At 42.4% G+C, this 17,668-nt stretch overlaps 1 protein-coding gene across 1 annotated transcript in view; it reads right to left on the bottom strand.

The window, feature by feature from the left end:
* ADAMTS3 (ADAM metallopeptidase with thrombospondin type 1 motif 3) overlaps positions 1-12,016 on the bottom strand; it is a 187,404-nt gene extending 175,388 nt beyond the window's left edge. Inside the window, 3 exon segments of the mRNA XM_008171812.4 lie at positions 99-505; positions 9,948-9,975; positions 11,458-12,016. Of these exon segments, the coding sequence (XP_008170034.4) occupies positions 99-505; positions 9,948-9,975; positions 11,458-11,526 (504 nt within the window). The 5' untranslated portion in view covers positions 11,527-12,016.
* Between the last annotated feature and the right edge of the window lie 5,652 nt (positions 12,017-17,668).

The raw sequence follows: 17,668 nt of genomic DNA, 5'->3' as shown, positions 1-17,668 counted from the left end.
ACCAAATTATATCATAACTGTTGGATACTTAACATTAACTAAAGCTTTGTGGAAAAGGGATAAAGATCCAAACATATATGCCATGGAATAAATCTTACCAGACCATCGCAGTTGCTAATAGCAACAGATGCTCCCGGAATATCAGTGATGTCTCCAACATATGCACAATTGGTCCACAGAGTCTCTTTTTTCCATATCCGCTCTGTTGCGCTTCTAGTCTGACTTTCGTTACCAGCCTCAGTTCCATTTCCAGTTTCCACATAGTCTTCATACCATTCCACTACAGCCTCTGGAGCCACCAGATGGGTGTTAGGCCTCAGCCTGAGATGGAATTCCCTTCCAAAAGCTGTGATGTTAAAATACAGTTGTTTGGGGCTTTGGGATACATCCCTTGTTAATCTTTTTTGGTGATTTGCGGAGAGAATATTGGAGATAAAGCTTCCATCCGCATTGGTGCTGATCGGAGTCACTAGCCCATACAGCCTCGGTCTGATTTTTGGTAAATCTGTCCAAAAAACAAACACACACAAAAAAACCTAAATTAGAATGAAAGTGTAAGAACAAGTTTGGAAAATGGAGAACAGTTACATAGCTACAGAACAGGAAGCCACCAAAATAATGATGAGCAAAGAAATTCACTTACAGCTGTGTCATGGACTCATCCATTGTATTTAAGTATTGTAGATTCTTCCATGATTAGTATTATGCAGTAGACACCAGAAAACCAAGGAGAAATAAGGTGAATAATGCACTTGAGGCCTAAATTCAGAGGTGATGCAAGTTTGAACCTTACACACTGACATAAGATCCCTTAGTACTACTTACATTCACTCCTCTGATGTATAAAGGAGTCTATCAGAGGAGCCAGAAGATATAAATTAAAGTACGGTTGGGGGTATTTTAATTTACATCTATAAAATGGGTTGTGCTCCCCACACCAGCCCAGAGAGTGTGGCCAGCTGGGCCCAATCAGCCAGTTGAGCTGCAAAGAGAAGGAGATTTAGGCTGTGTGGAAAGCACTTCATTAGATGGAAGCTCACCTGTGAGGGAACAGGCAGGGCTTCTATAAAGCCAGGAGGCTGGCAACACAGCGAGGCAGCAGGGAAGAAGCCTACACTCTCTCTCTTCTTGAGGAAAGGGAGAAGGAAGTGGGATAGGAACCCATGTGGAAGAGTTTACCTAGTAGCCCCCGGAGAAACTGTGCTGACTAGGAAAGCTCATGGAGAAGCTTAAAGCAGCACAGTAGGAAGTAGTCCAAGAAATAGAGCAGTAGGTTTGGTGAAGTCCCAGACCTTAACTGCTCACTGTAGGGCCCTGAACCCAGAGTAGTGGGTGGCCTGGGTTCTCTCCCATCCACTGCAGAGTGGTATTGGTAGGTACAGTGAATGGGAAGACTGCCCGAGTCACTGGGGAATGACACAGCCAGGGGAGCGGACATGAGGACTCTGAAAGACTTCCCCAGAAGGGGAAATTATAGAGTGACCTGGACAGAGGGCTGAGCCACAAAGCAGCCATACTGCAACAGGAAGTGCCACCCAGTGGTGAGCAGAGAACCCAATGACCAACTGCTTACAGAACTTGAGTTATGCCAACCTAGTTTCCCTTTTATAGAGATAGAATGGGTGTAAGCAGGCATAGTTAGTCTAAGGGAATCTAATTTACTCTGTTTGACCTCAAAGTCAATCCTGAATTTCCTTCCTTTTGTGCCACAGTCAGGTCTTTACTGTTCTTCTAACACAGCAATTTTAACCACAGAATTATTTTTCCCCCCCGTACATAAACATGAAGCGATCCAAACAGAAAGAGAAAATGTATTCGATGGAACACTGCCCATCATGTTATGTATTTAGAAAACAATTTCAGCCAAAGCCCAGTCTTACAGATGTCATCAGTTGCAAGATTTCCAATGACTTCAATACAACCAGAAGTTGGCCCTTTAAATGCATCATAATTACTCCTCCTATTACATCACTTCAATTCTAAGCACAGAGATATTATTACAGTGATCTGTATAAAAAGCCACAAATGTTTAGTACCTTCATGTGGTAGCAGCGATGTTTAAACTAAAAAAAAAATTGAACATGGGCCCATTTTTCGAAGTTGGGTGAACATATGAAGATATGCTTGGATAGGCATCTTGACCGTAAGGCTCTAGGGCTTAAATTGGGTATGTGCAAATGTATGTTCCCAATTGCATATGGCCCCCATAAAATTTAGACTTCATACACAGTAGAGACCAAAGGCCTGAATTTTTTCCATTTCAAAGTACTCAGGAGATTCCATGCTCTTTATGTGTAAGTTCCAAAATAAACGACCACGTGTTTGTTCTACATGTGCATTAAACAAAAGTAGTTTGTTTCCTTGCACTGCAGCTTTCCAAAGAAAGTGTCATGTTTTGTATTGTAACTCGGCAATCTCAGAAAACTGATTTATAGTGTAAAAATAAAACCTGAGGGATTCTTAGCTAGAGTCATCCCAGCGGATGCCACTGCAATGATTCATCATGTCAATGTATTAACACAGCCGAGTAGATGGGAATCCTATGGGCTCTGACTTTTCCCTCTGTGGCTCTCCAATGAATGCCTTTTTTACCCACTGACCTACTCTCTCCCTTCCTCCTCCTGAAACCTGAAGTAGAATATGATCAAAGATACAGGAGAATGGAGAAGGTGACTTAAAACCTACTTTGAGAGATGCTAGGCAAGATCCTTGACCCTGAAAACCCCAGCTGCCTAGCTGTTGAAGCTGTGTAAGTCAGAGTAGTCCTGGGGCAAATCTAACTTAGCCCAGGCACCCACCAGGTAAACATGCCCAGATTGAAGGGAGAGGAAAGATGGGTTAAAGCCACTTTTGCCTACCTGCCCCAACTGGTCAGAACAGAGGATTTGAGCCACAATTCCTACCTGATAAGCAGCAAAAGTACCTGATCTGTAGGCTTTAAACTGGTTTCTAGATGCACATATTTGCAGGAGTAAAATATAATGCTCAAAGGGTGCTAGGATGACAGTCCATGAAATCCAAGTCCTGTGTTTGCTGTGTAACAGGTACAAGACAAGCAGTGGCAGTGCATGCTACCCCATAGTTCCTCACCAGTCTCCTGGAAGAGCTACTTAGTTGGGAGAGGGTAACTTTTTCCCTCTATTCCCATTCAGTCCTTTGTCTCCTATGAGACTGGCAACAAACTTGCTTTTTAGTGGTATTTGGATATCTGTCTGGTAGGAAGTTAAAGGACAGCTATGACTTATTTCAAATAAACCACCTAATGGCCAACCATCCTGAACTTAAACCTCAAGTGGACTATGGCTAAGTTACCCAAGGGAACGTCTCCATTTCTTTACTTCCCACCATATTTCCTCAACCAGGACATACTGGGGCCTGCTATTTCTCCACTTCGTACTGATTTTACACCAGTGTAACACCAGGTAAGTCAGTGGCGTTAACTCTCAATTTGCATTGAGCATCACTGAGAGGAGAATCAGGCTATTAGATGTCCAGGTCTCCTCCTGTGATGGTAGAAGGAAGGGCATTCTCTGTGCAAGGGCAATGATTCTGGACCAAACTGCTGCAGGACATGAGTCTGAGCATAAACCTCACCACCATGCTGTGAGGCACACCTGGTTCAAGGCAGAATTTCCTCAAATGATCACACAATAAAGACAGCCAATGCAACAAGAATTAACCAGTCCCAATTCCTATAAAGTGGGTGGCGGAGGAGGTAGAGGGCAGCGCTACCTTCTTGGTAGCGTTTGATATATCTATTGAGTGGCTCAGATGGTGATGTGTGCCACAGACATGCCTCTAAATAAACATACTTAATTAAATGCATTAAAACTTATCCATTCTCAACCTAAAACAGATTCGAATGAATAGCAGAGGTAAAAAGGCTCTTGTATCCAATATCAATCCAATGAATAATCCAGAACTTATTTATGCAAACAGACTACCCAGTACAGATAATGTAATTGGAAAATTCTCAATTGCTACATTCAACCTAGTTTTGCAGCCGAGTTGATTCTGCATTAACATCTTCAATTTCTAACTGATATTACTAACAGTAGAGGCAGTCAGGAAAAATAATGTACAATATCAATAGCTGGTGTTTGGAAATGGAAATTCTTCAAGCCTGTTATGGAGATATTGCAGTCAAGGTTAGTGAAAATAGCCTAGTCATTCATACCACTCATTGTGCTGAAAACTACTATGCATACCACAATTAAAATTACCAACTCACAGTGCGATCTTTCCTGAAGGAGGCATTCACTCTCACCCATAATCAATACAGTCACATCAGCATTAAAAATGCTTTTAACCATTATGCGTACAATTTTAGGGCCTGATCCTGTAATCCTAACTTATGAAAACTCCCATTTAAAAATCACTGGGAATTTTGTGTAAGGATCAAAAATTTGAATCCTGAGAGTTAGAGATGGAACCAAATCAAAACCCCAGATTCCACTTTTCCCTGAGAGTATTTGTTTGTTTTTTGGAGTAGGTAGGAAATGGGAAGCAAAGAAGTTGAAATCTGAACACTTCCAAGTTTTGTCACTGGGCCCAATCAAAACTCTGGATCCTAATATCCCCCAAATTTCAGTCGGGCTAAAAATCCAGGTCCAAATTTCACATCTTAGGATCATTTCTATCTAAAATTCACTTACAGATCAATAAAACACAGGTGATTTCTTACTTTTACCCCCAACAGAATTTGTGTATTTTTCACACAAACAGATATCCAAAATGCACAAATTTCAGCCTGACAATCAAAGCCTGAATTTGCAGCACATCTGAGAAGTTACTTTGTACTTTTTAATGGTAATGTTCCCAGATTTCAGTTTGTGGGGGCAAGCAAGTTGCAGTCATTAATAATGAGAACAGCCAGCTGACCACAAAGAGGTGGGAATGAAGGGTGGGAAGAGACATATTAACGTTTTTGAAATCAGCAAAGGACTTTCCAAGGTCTGTAAATGTTGAACTGGAAAAGGAAGTCTCCTTTGTTCAAAGGCAATTAAAATTAAATGTGACAAGCTTAAATACTGAAGAGATCCAAACTCCTCTGCTGACTTCAGCCATCCTTTTTTGTAGACTGCAGTTTATGGAAATGCTATTCCATCTGTAGGTGTCCTTTTTTCCCCAATTCTCCATTTTCAAAGCTGCACTGTTTTGCTAATTCCAAGTTTTACTAATAATCAGTGAAAAGCAGGAGGAGAAAGAGGTGAAATTTAAGTTAAAAAAATTCTCATTTTTCAACTGACCTCAAAATTTTTGCTACAATTGTACATTGTTTAAGACAAAAGTAATCATTTATAAAAATATCACATTCTTTTATTAAGTGTTCCAAAACACAATCAGGTAAAGGATGCATCTGTAAGAAAAAGATATCCATAATATTTTTTTTAAATCTAAACAATATTAAAGCTTTAGCACGGCTGACCCACACAAATTGATATTATTTACCTTACTAGAACTAACCATAATTAAGATTATAATGTCCTACACTTTCTTTGTACAACTGCATCTGAAAGAGGGATTGTATCATTATGGGAGATTTTTTCTTTTAATAGAATGTATTGGCCAAATTTTGGAACCTGGGGAAAGTAAAGCACCAAATACACAGATAAGTCCACTTATTTAGGTGCCTATTTTCTGAAATGCTGAATGCCTAAAAATTCCACCAAAGGCAATGAGTATTTAGCACCTCTGGAAATCAGGACAAGTTATTTAGATGTCTAATTAAAGGTAGTTTTTAAAGTTCTTGGTTTAATATTTCGGATGTTTCTATTTGCTAATTATTACCAATAAATAAGTGTTTAAACAAGGGCTTCTATCCTCCAACTTGAATCTGCACTGAGGTTGTAGGGCACGTTCTTCCACTTGAGTAGTATCGGACTACTTGAGTCCCTTCACTGATTACTTTGAGCAGTATCTCGTGCCAGTCAGGGTGGCAGAATCTAGCTCATAGTGATGAATTTATCATAACACGACAGTTATAGCCTCTCTGCAGGATGAAATACAGTAGCTACCATGTAATATTCAAAGGCAGAAGTAGCAGCTTGGAAACCTGCAGGGATGTGACATGATGTCTGTCAGTGTTACTTTTACCACAAAGATGTGGCTCCTTTGCTTCCACCGTAACTACTGTATATTTCATACTACCTAAGTTGACAGTATCCAATACTGGAGAAGGTAGTTATTTGGTCATTTTATCAGTAAACACACTATACCCACATCATAGGAGAAGGATAGTTGTAACAAAACTTGGATTTGTGTACAGTAAGTACCCTCCAAGCTAAAAGCACCAGCGCAGCACATTATCTGCTTGTTGGGCACAAAGGGGCAGGCCATTTTGCATACTGTACTATATCTAGGGTGGGAGCATCCAGAGCCAATTTTTTAAGGGAAAGACTGGGAATGAGTCTTAAGAAGTCTTACACTTTCAGAGGAAATAAATGGTTAACCCCTAATACAGCTGTCACTTTATCACGGTAGAACAGAGACTGTGATAAGCCTTATAAAGGGCAGAGGCAAAGAGGGCTGCTCCAGTAGTTTAGCAAAGTATTTCTCAACACTGAGAAGGGTAATGATACGATCCGAACTAGGGACTCAATCTTACTCCCCCTTGCCTGTGTTAAGTGTTGAGAGCCCTAAGAAGTTAGGAAGCAGTTTTGGTTGCCCTCTTCTGACCAGTCCAGCCAAGTCAGAACCATCACACACAGGCTTCAGAGGGAGCTGTATCTGGCACTTTTTGGCCAGAAGCAAGGACTGAGTGAGTGAAAGCAGAAGATGGAATAAGAAAGATACTCTCAGGAGTCCCAAAGGGGTCAGGCATCAATTGGAGCTGTGGTTGTTCAGCACTTCTAAAAATCACATTCAAGGTTTCTCAAGCTGGGTAAACAAAAACTGAGGCTCTCAAGTTTAGTGGCTAGTGAATTATTGCCCTCAATGCCCCCATTTCCTGTACTGTGAACTTGACACAGTGCTATTGGCAACTCAAGTATTCCTTTCCTGAGTGTCCATACAGGATTATTTCTGGTATTTTCACAGTTCCTGTAGCACGACAGACCCTTTGCATCCCTCCAGTGAAACTGTTTTATCCAGATAAGAAGACAAGCTGTTCAATCTCTCCAAAGGCAGCCTGCCAATGTCATTTCAGAGTTGGAAACCAAAGCATCCTTCAAGTGGTAGCATTAACAGCACTGTCAATTCTCAGCACGTACACATTGTGGAATTCTGGAGCCAACAGAATGGAGATGTTGCACCAAATCGAGTTTCAAAACCATCTCACAAGAATGCTTTTCTAATTCCAATATCTGAAATAGTCTTATCATTCACAATAAGATTTCTGCTTGACAATTACTGTGCACCTGCTCATCCAATTAAGTTATGCAGTAATGTAATACATTAATTTAGTGCAGCTCACTATGTTTATACATTGTGTGGCTGTATTTAAAAAAACATCTATACAATTAAATGCAGGGTACAAGCAAAGATCAGCTGCTTAATAGAGGCAGCCATAGACTAAAGATTTAAAAAAAAAAAAAAAAGTATAGGAAGCTGCAAGATGACACTTGAAAGCGGTTGCTACCTATTTGGAGAGGGTTCTAAGACAGGTTTCACTGTACGTATTTAACAGAAGAAACAATCAGATTTCACAGGACCAAAGACATTTTAAAAAATAATGGTTTAAAATGCCCTTTCAGTACAAATTAGGGCAAAAACCAGTACTTTAAAAGCTACTAGATATGTTTTAAATGCAAAAGAGTTTCCCCACCAAGACACTATCTATTCAGGAAAATGCAGTAGGTAAAGCGAGTCACTTACAATCTTTTTTGGTAAGCCTCCTCAAAAGCAGAAGATCGGAGAAGCTTATTGGCCAAATCTACCAGCCCAAGCAAGAGTCACAAAAGAGCCTGAAGGCAATGAAATCAATGCAGTTCTCCTATGCAGGAGAGAGTAGGCTGCAGTGAGCTCTCACAAGATGTCAAGCATGATGCTGCTATGCTTAACAGGAGCTCCAGCCATACCGCTGTGAAAATAGGTTTGGGTACAGGAGCAGACTGTGAGTAGGCCCAGAGCCGTCCCTTGGGTATGGCGAATCGAGGCGACCACTCCAGGCCCCATGGTTTGGGGGCCCCGCAGGCCGGTGCTATTGTCCCAGAACTAACTGACGGGTCGGTCCCATAAGTGACAGATTCATCGCTTCCACCCCGGGCCCCACACCCCGCCCCTAGGGATGGCCCTGAGTAGGGCCAGTGAATCCGTAATAGATTACTAAGGAAGCAATACAGCAACTGCAAAGGCTCCTATTACAACCTCTGGATTAAAAGGAGAATTCTATCCTAGCCTATCCCCTATGGAGCACACAGCCCAGTTATGCCCAGCTATGCATAGGGATACAGATTTGGCCCATGTATCCAAGATCGTATCCCTAGTCTCTGTGGGTGTCTCAAGAACATTCCCAAACTGTGGCAACTGAGCCATGAAAAAGACAAAATAAAAAAAATAAAAAAAGAGAGAGATCGATCTATTTTCCAGGATAAGCATTTTTTTTCTGAAGTACGATATAATTTCTAAGAGCAGCATTTCCATATAGCTTATGGTTAATAAAATTCAAAAACAATCCAAATTGCATGTAAACAACCAAAAACACAATCACAAGGCCAGCACATAGTCGGGGGAGGGGGGGGGGAAGAGAGGGGAAGGGTTGGCCAATTAAACGTAAACCCACATAAGTGCCTCACTTCCCATTACTCATAGGTAGTAGTGGAAATTAACCTCAACACACTAGAATTCAATGCCAGAATTGAAATTAAGAAAAAGAGCTCCACAATTCAGGAAAGTGCTCGAACTTGCTTTCAGAACACCTGGCACACACTAGAAGGTTAATAAATTTGTTAGTCTCTAAGGTGCCACAAGTACTCCTGTTCTTCTTTTTGCGGATACAGACTAACACGGCTGCTACTCTGAAACTAGAAGGTTAATACTTTAATTTGGGAGAGTTTGCTGGGGTGGAAGCATAACCCTCCTATATAGCACCTTTCACTTGAAAGTTTCAAAGCACTGTACAGAAACATTAAGTAAGCCTCATAACATCCCAGGAAAGTATTATAAACCCCTTTTCACAGATGGGTAAACTGAGAAATGCATAAGATGACACTCCCCAGGTCAAATACTAACCCAAGAAGAGACTCCAAGAGACCAGACACCTATTCCTATATTCTGCTAGCTAGAAACATTCCCTTCCATAAAGATAGAGGACCAAATTCTGTACTGAAATCGATGGAACTGCTCCCATTTGCACCAGCAGAGTATCTATTCCAGAATTTCCAGTCTCTTTTTTTCACCACTGTCCCTTGAGAAATGTAGTAGTTCAAAATTTAAATTTGTAATAGAGATGGTAAGGTTTTAAAGTGACCAATGGATACTGAGGGAGAAACCTTTTCTTCAGGTCTCTTATTCACCCCATATTCCACAAAGTCATCATAACAAAATATTTCCAGCTTAAAAAAAAAATGTTAAATACTTACACATAATATCAAGACTGTCCAAAAATGTGTTTTGCCCTTCCCAAAACTGAGTAGGTATTCTTTCCTTTATTCAAAAAGTATCCAGACAAAAAGAATCCCACATATCTGATTTACCATGAGATTTGAACGGCTGGTTTGAGCATGCTCCAATTTTTAACTTTTGTTGGTTTTGTTCTTTTAAAAGGGAAAGTGTAGATTTTGTTGAAGTGTGAGGGTGATAATGAGAGGGCATAAAGACAAATTATATTACTGCAGATCTACACATTTCTGCTGGAAGGAAGAATCTATTGCTCAAGTGTGAAAATGTTGTTAGTCTGCACATGCACTAATAGTGTCTTCTTCAAGAAAAGAAGTTTAAATAAACTGACTTATTGAACTTATTTATTTATTTCACTTTTCCTTTCAGGAAAAAAAAATGGTGCTTACCTATTTGGATTGTTCCTTCTTTACCAGCCTGCAGAGGGGAGGGAAAAAAAACACATACACACAAAACTGTTAGTTTAATTATTATGTGATGTGTTACTGCAAAATGTATGTTTCTGGAAAGTGGAAAATCACTTGGTTTGTATTGCACTGTTGGTAGGTTTCTGCTTTTGGTTTTCTGAGGTGGCATTTTTCCCTAACTGAATAACCAGCTGTCCCCACCAATGTACGAATAGACTCCATAATAAGTTTAACATAAATAGAGCAGCTAAGAAGCCCTAATTCTGAATGAACCATTCTATAACTTGTGACACTGTGCCAAAAAATAATTCCAGTGGCTAAAGAAAGGCCTTAAAATTAATTAAAGCTATGATTCCTGAAGAGTGGGCGTGTGAAGGAATAATCGGGCATGTATGCTGACAGTTTGGATACCAGGGAAACCAAGGAAAGCAAACTACCCTTCCCTACCCACAGGCAGTTAGGGTTCAGGCTGAACAGCTCATGCAGAGATGGGAGCGCTACATACACAGGATTCAGACAGAGCAGCCTGCGGCAGTCAATGACAAAACTCCCAGCTGGCTGCAGGATGGGACTCAAGGTAGCTGCTGCCAGACTAAGGACTCATTCAAGTTTGGGGTTTACCTTGCTGGGGACAGGAGAGAGGATACTGAACTCTGCCAAAAGAAGGGGGAGGAGGGCAGAGGAGAGACAGGCCCAGCAACGGAAAAGGGAAAAGCCAGGAAACGCTCCCACCACCTCCCCGGATCTGTCAAAGCAAACTTTGCAGCAAAAGGATTGTGCAAGCAATTTCCTTCTGACACGTGCATAATGGATCGCTCTCCCCTAAAGCCGAATTATTTCTCTCCGCAGCCCACGAGTTTCCTCACTGGCATGAAAGAGACCAGAAGACAATTACAAGCGCCTTGAAAAGAAAACCCCTCTTTGAATGGATTTCTTAAGGGATCAAAATGAAAGGGGGGGAGATGAGAGAACAAGGTTCCAGGTTCATTCATGATTCCACATGGCCCGGGACAGAGGGACGATGACAGATGCTAAAACCAACAGAGCAACTCTGCTGCTGTTGGTAATAATATTCTCTCTCTCTCTGCTGATATTACTTCACTGGAGAGACTAATAACTGTTTAAATGATGGGGGACGCGCCTAGCTTTGGCAGCAATAATTCCGCTGAGATCAAGCAACGTAACACGTGCACTCAGTGCCAGTCCATTAACAAAAACTACATACAAACAACCAAACGTTACCAGGGGTGGCGGGCGTAGGTGCAAATAAATGAAGTTTTTGCTAGTACGCTGCACAGCGATTTAACTGGAGGGAGCTCTGTGGCAGCAATCTTCCCTCCAAGATCAAGCACTTTAACAGTCGGTCCGTGCAAGTAAATGCATAAAAACCAACCAAGCTCCCCCCCTGCTATAAAAGCAGAGGGAGAAATAACTGCATCGAGTGTCTGGGGCAGGGGGTGCACCAAGCTATGGAGCCAATATAGCCACTTACTTGTTCATCAGCTGAAGTCCGAACCTCTCCCAGCGAGGCTGCTACTAACAGCAGTGACAGGAGAACCATCCCGAGTCCAGATCCCTCCCGAACACACACTGCAGGGTCCCGCACAGCGAAGCGAAGCCAAAGGCGCGCGCAGGGTCCCTGGGCTGGGGATTTGGGGTTGCCCCGAACGGGAGCTCGGAGCGTGTCTCCCGCGCCGCTCCCTTCCCACCCCGGGCCGGGCGAGGGGAGGTGACCGCACCGCCAGCCCAGCGCTCCTGCAGCCCGCGGGTCCGCTCCCCGTCTCGGCTCCCTGCGGGCGAGCGGGCGAGAGCCGGGGCCGCTGGGCTGACAGGAGCCGGGGGAGAGTCGCCGCGCGGCCGCTTGTTGCTCGCCGAGCCCTGCCCGCTCCTCGCGCCTTGCGGGGCTAATAAAGCTGCCGGCAGCAGCAGCCCCCGGCTGGGCTCCTCCTCCTCCCCCCGCGCCGCGCGCGCCACCGACGTCAGGGGCTCCCCTGGCGCGAGCCGGCCGCCTCCCCGGGCTGCACGCGCGGGCTCTGCCGCAGGCTCTCCGGCATTCCCTGGGGCAGGCAGGAGCCCGGGCATCCTCCCGCCTGCCCCTTGGCCCCCCCTGAGGAGCGGAGCTGCTCCTGGGGGCAGGCCCCGGGTCCTGGTCTGCACCCACCACTGCCCGCGTGCGAGGGGGCTACAGCAATCACAAACCAGTCCTCAAAAGGGAGATTTTTCTGAAAAGCAACCAGTAAAATGTATGCACTGATAAACAACAGAGCATCTCCCTTACTCTGCATTTAATGACATGGACACTTAAACCTGCGTAAACAGTTATTTTATTGAATTGGTCTGTCACTTTTAACCCTAGGGGATATTTTTATTGGTATTGTTCTGGCACTTCTTAAATCCTTTCCTTACTTAGTTTAAAGTGATAAATCTACAAAGCAAACAGCTTTCAGCCTGTTGATCATAGATCCCCAGCCTCGTCCGTGCTCTGATGCCCTTTCATTGCCTTTTTTGGTTTGTTTTTGGTTGCCCTGCGAGGGCCCAGACCCTGCAAAGATCTACACCCCGGCTTAACTTTATGCACAGTAGGTAGTCTTGTTGAAGTCAATGGAATTCTACTGTATTGTGAGTCTTATGGAAGGTGAATTCTACTGAACTCACAGTCTGCAAAGTTAGGCATCTTTGCAGGATCACAGTCTAGCTCCCAGGCTGGTGGGTACAAGGGTCCACCTACACAGTATTGGGGCCTTAGAGTGGTAGACCCTCTCGCAACAATCGCTGTTATGTTCAGTACGCTTGACCTTTATAGTTGCCTGGAAAATGCCTTGCACTTGCCCCATACAACACCAACACACTGATTGATCATTTATGCAACCAGGTGCATCTCAAAAGCAAAATGATTTACTCCACAGACGTAATGAGAGACAGGGATAGAAGTCTCCCCCCACATCAATAGTCACAGAGAGAGATGAATTTCACAAGAGTCAGGACTATTCAACCTGCTCACCCACCTTCTGCATTTTAAACATTGTGTGTATAAACACACCACCAAGGCATCTTATCACCATTTCTTGATCCTGCACAGAAGAGGGAAAGACTGACATGTCTTTAATAGAGCTGGTCAACATTTTTCTTTATTTCTATGAAAAGTTTTGATTAAAATTAGTTGGGTTTTTTGCAATCAAAATTTTTCTTGAAAAATGTTTGGGTGTTCGATGAATCCCCCATAACTCAAAAAGTGGTGGTGGGGAGGGAGAGGGATTGCTGAAAACAAAACAAAAACATTAGGCTGAGAAACACTTTTGGACAAAAATTTTCAGTTTTTCAGTATTTGGAGGTTTTGGTGAAAACCAGATAAAATTAATGGAAATTTCTGTATTTTCAGTTTTGAGATAAGACATCTTTGTTGAAAACATATTTTGAATTAAATAATTCAACCAGATTTTTTTTTTTTTTACTACCTTTCAGGAGTATATGCTCAGAGAATGGGCTGGGTTTTTGTTTATCATCTATTTACTTTGGTGTGTTATATTCTTTGGTATAAACAGTAAACAGGACTTAATATGTTTAATGATACAAACTATAACTGCTTACTACTGGCCTTGATTTAGCAATGAGCTCCATGCAGGCAGATCCTCATGCCTGTTTGGAGACCCAATGAAGTCAGCGCATGGAGCTCATGGCTAGATTGCAACCATGGTAAGTCTAACAAGTATCATGCAGGTGAACTCCTGCAAGATGGGGCCTAACTCTATTAAACCATCACATTTACTTTAAAAATGAAATGTTGGTTGCAACTTCAGTTCTGCTCAATCCAAGCTGCTTTAACACCAGCAGTTAAGATATTCTAGGACTATTATCTATGCTTAAGCCCCTTCATTTTCAGGTTAAGCCGATTTTTACTGAAAAAATCCTGGGTTTTACAAAAGGTGTCTTTCCCCCCCCCCCCCCAATTTTCACCCTGTTTTTGTATCATTCAAATATATAAAGATTATTGTATTAGGATAATATAATACATTGCATGAGCTACATGTATTACAATAATACATTAGTCTGTGTGTATATGCAAAGCTTTTGATACGGTCTCCCACAGTATTCTTGCCAGCAAGTTAAAGAAGTATGGGCTTGATGAATGGACTATAAGGTGGATAGAAAAGCTGGCTAGATCATCGGGCTCAACAGGTAATGATCAATGGCTCCATGTCTAGTTGGCAGCCGGTATCAAGCGTAGTGCCCCAAGGGTCGGTCCTGGTGCCGGTTTTGTTCAATATCTTCATTACTGATCTAGAGGATGGCGTGGATTGCACCCTCAGCAAGTTTGCAGATGACACTAAACTGGGAGGAGTGGTAGATATGTTGGAGGTTGTAGAGATAGGATGCAGAGGGACCTAGAGAAATTAGAGGATTGGGCCAAAAGATATCTGATGAGGTTCAACAAGGACAAGTTCAGAGTCCTGCACTTAGGACGGAAGAATCCCATGCACTGCTACAAACTAGGGACTGAGTGGCTAGGCAGCAGTTCTGCAAAAAGGACCTAGGTGTTACGGTGAACGAGAAGCTGGATATGAGTCAGTGTGCCCTTGTTGCCAAGAAGGCTAACGGCATTTTGGGCTACATAAATAGCCCTATTCAGCATTGGTGAGTTCTCATCTGGAGTACTGTGTCCAGTTTTGGGCTCCACACTACAAGAAGGATGTGGAAAAATTGGAAAGAGTCCAGCGGAGGGCAACAAAAATTATTAGGGGGCTGGAGCACATGAGTTATGAGGAGAGGCTGAGGGAACTGGTATTGTTTAGTCTGCAGAAGAGAAGAATGAAGGGGGATTTGATAGCTGCTTTCAACTACCTGAAAGGGGGTTCCAAAGAGGATAGATCTAGACTGTTCTCAGTGGTATCAGGTGACAGAATAAGGAGTAATGATCTCAAATGATCTTTAAAGCAACCATATAGTAAGGGAGGTCTAGGTTGGATATTAGGAAAAACTTTTTCACTAGGAGGGTGGTGAAGCACTGGAATGGGTCCACCACCTCCCTAGGTATATCTCCTTCCTTAGAGGTTTTTAAGGTCAAGCTTGACAAAGCCCTGGATGGGATGATTTAGTTGGGGACTGGTCCTGTTTTGAGCAGGGGGTTGGACTAGATGACCTCCTGAGGTCCCTTCCAACCCGGATATTCTGTGATTCTATGAAAGCTGCCTGTTGACGTAAGGCTACGTATTAGTCTAGAAGTTACACACAATAAACAGGCATGCACACAACCTTCCCCCCCCCCCCCCCCCAAAACGGTATTACTTCTTTTCAAAGAAAAAATAGTAAACAATGTGATACCTTTGTGGGCCAACAAATAATTTAAGATACACAGACTTTATACTGCTGCAATACAATTTGTTTCTGCATACTGTCATTCATACAAAACAAATACAACAGCAGCCAATTATAGTCTATACATACTGATTCAATACAATTATATATTACACAATTACCTCTGCTCTACCATTCATACAGATGTTGGGACAAGTAGTGTGGCCAAATTTTCTGTATATTTTCCTCTCTAAATCCGAGTACATCCACGCAACCTTAATTCAGCCTCCTTGTGCATATGCATTATGATACAGAGAGATCAACTGGCAGCTCCTCAATAGAGCTGTGAGCGTGGGCATATGGTTGGTATGGTTCACAGCGTCTCCCAGCACTTGCCCCTTTTGCAACAAGAGGGAGATCTTTGGCCCCTTTACTTAAACCCACATTTAATACAGATTTCTACACATTAATTTTTTTCCAGACAACCACAAAATGAACTGGACTACAGTCCATATGAGTAGATCTGTACTTTAAAGCAACCATATAGTATTTCTTACCTGGTACCTTTCAGAGATGACATATGCACGTATTGTTGTTGTTCAGTAAATATTAATTCTTCAGTGACGGTTCCTGTGAAATATTTATTTAGAAATCAGATTTCCCTTTATCACAGATTAGATCTTTGGAGCACTGCTCCGTTCTTTGACATTCTGACCCTATGCTTGTTCTGTCAGGATTGGTCAATTTGAAAAGCAAATGATTCCAATGCTCTTAGATGTAGTTATCCTATTAAAACAGGCCATTAGAAATAAGGACAAATATTTAAGACTATGGTTCTCTTGTTGGATGTCAGGTTTGGAAATGGGAGATGCTTTGCGATTACAGAAGGTGGTTGGTTTCCTATTGCACAGGAATTGCCATAGCAGATCAAGCCACTGGTCCATCTAATCCAGTATTCTTCTTTAGCAGGGTCCAATAGAAGCTGGCAGAGAAAGGTGCAAGACACCCTGCAAAAGGGCGGTCATGGAATAATTTCCCCTCGAACAGCACATTTTTCATTAGTTAGAGGTTGATTTGTGGTCTGAAGCAAGAGGGTTTTTATCCCTTCCAAAACTGCGGCTTTTTGTTGTTGCTGTTGAATCAGGGCCTTAATGTCTAATTCCCTTCGATCATTTATAACTTAGGGTGTTACACTTCCTTTCCCTATGAAACAGGGCGGACCAAAGGAAAGTTCAGTGTCAAATTCTGCTCTGATTTACTTACATCCAGCGCAAAATGGCATGACCCTTAACTCTGCCCCGGGCAAGGAGACAGGCTCCTCAACAACATATGGTAGAACCTCAGAGTTATGAACACAAGAGTTACAAACTCACCAGCCAATCACACCCCTCATTTGGAACGGAAGTACACAGTCCGGCAGCAACAGAAACAAAAAAATAAATTAATTTGTATTAATTTATATATATACAGACAGAGAGAATGAACAGTTCTGTGTTAAACTACTAAAAAAATAAAGGACAAGTTTAAAAAAAAGACACTGTCTGTATTTTTCATTTAAGATAGTTAAAAGCAGCATTTTTCTTCTGCATAGTAAAGTTTCAAAGCTGTATTGAGTCAATGTTCAGTTGTAAACTTTTGAAAGAAGCACCATAGCGTTTTGTTCAGCGTTCCGAACATTTCAGAGTTCCGAACAACTTCAATTCCCAAGATGTTCATAACTCTGAGGTTCTACTGTACTCCCTCAATTCCAAGGAACCCTCAGACCACCTCTGTGGTAACTCCATAGGGCTGAGGCTTATCTAGGAACCATGCTGTTATTTAAGGAGCGGGAGAGCCCACAGAAGTGCAGCCTCTAAGGGTACACACACACAGTCTCGGAGGCTGGCCTCCAATCCAAGACTGAATGTCTGCACAGCTGTTTTTACCCCTGCAGTGCAAGCCCTATGAACCCAAGTCAGTTGACCCAGGCTCTGACACTCACTGCCACAGGGTTGGTTGGTTGGTTGGTTTTTGCGCTGTGTAGACATATCTTAAGTTTTGAGCCTAATCCTTGGAATTCACATGTTTGGGGACTGCAGTTCCCCTTCAAGGGTGGTCTCCACAGCTCTCTTGGTCCCTCTGTTCTCTGTCATATAGGCTTTACCATAAGAGGGTACTATAGAGCTAGGTGTTATATTAATGCATTTACTGGCTAAGCTCACTAAACACACTTGGTCAACTTTTCAGTCTGCTGGAAGCTTGTTTAATTAACAAAAACAAAGATTCCTTTGAATGCAAGGTCTAGAAGTTATACCTTTAAAGCAGACTTTCCATTAAGATAAAAAGTGTCAGCTTATACACCATGCAGTATATAGCTCAAAAACACCAGAGATAATTTTTTCATGTCTAATCACAGACTGGGGCCTCCTTGT

The sequence above is a fragment of the Chrysemys picta genome, chromosome 5 (assembly GCF_011386835.1).
Source record: "Chrysemys picta bellii isolate R12L10 chromosome 5, ASM1138683v2, whole genome shotgun sequence".
NCBI lineage: Eukaryota > Metazoa > Chordata > Testudines > Emydidae > Chrysemys > Chrysemys picta.
Note: the sequence above shows the minus strand (reverse complement) of the source record. Positions and strands in the feature narration are given on the sequence as shown.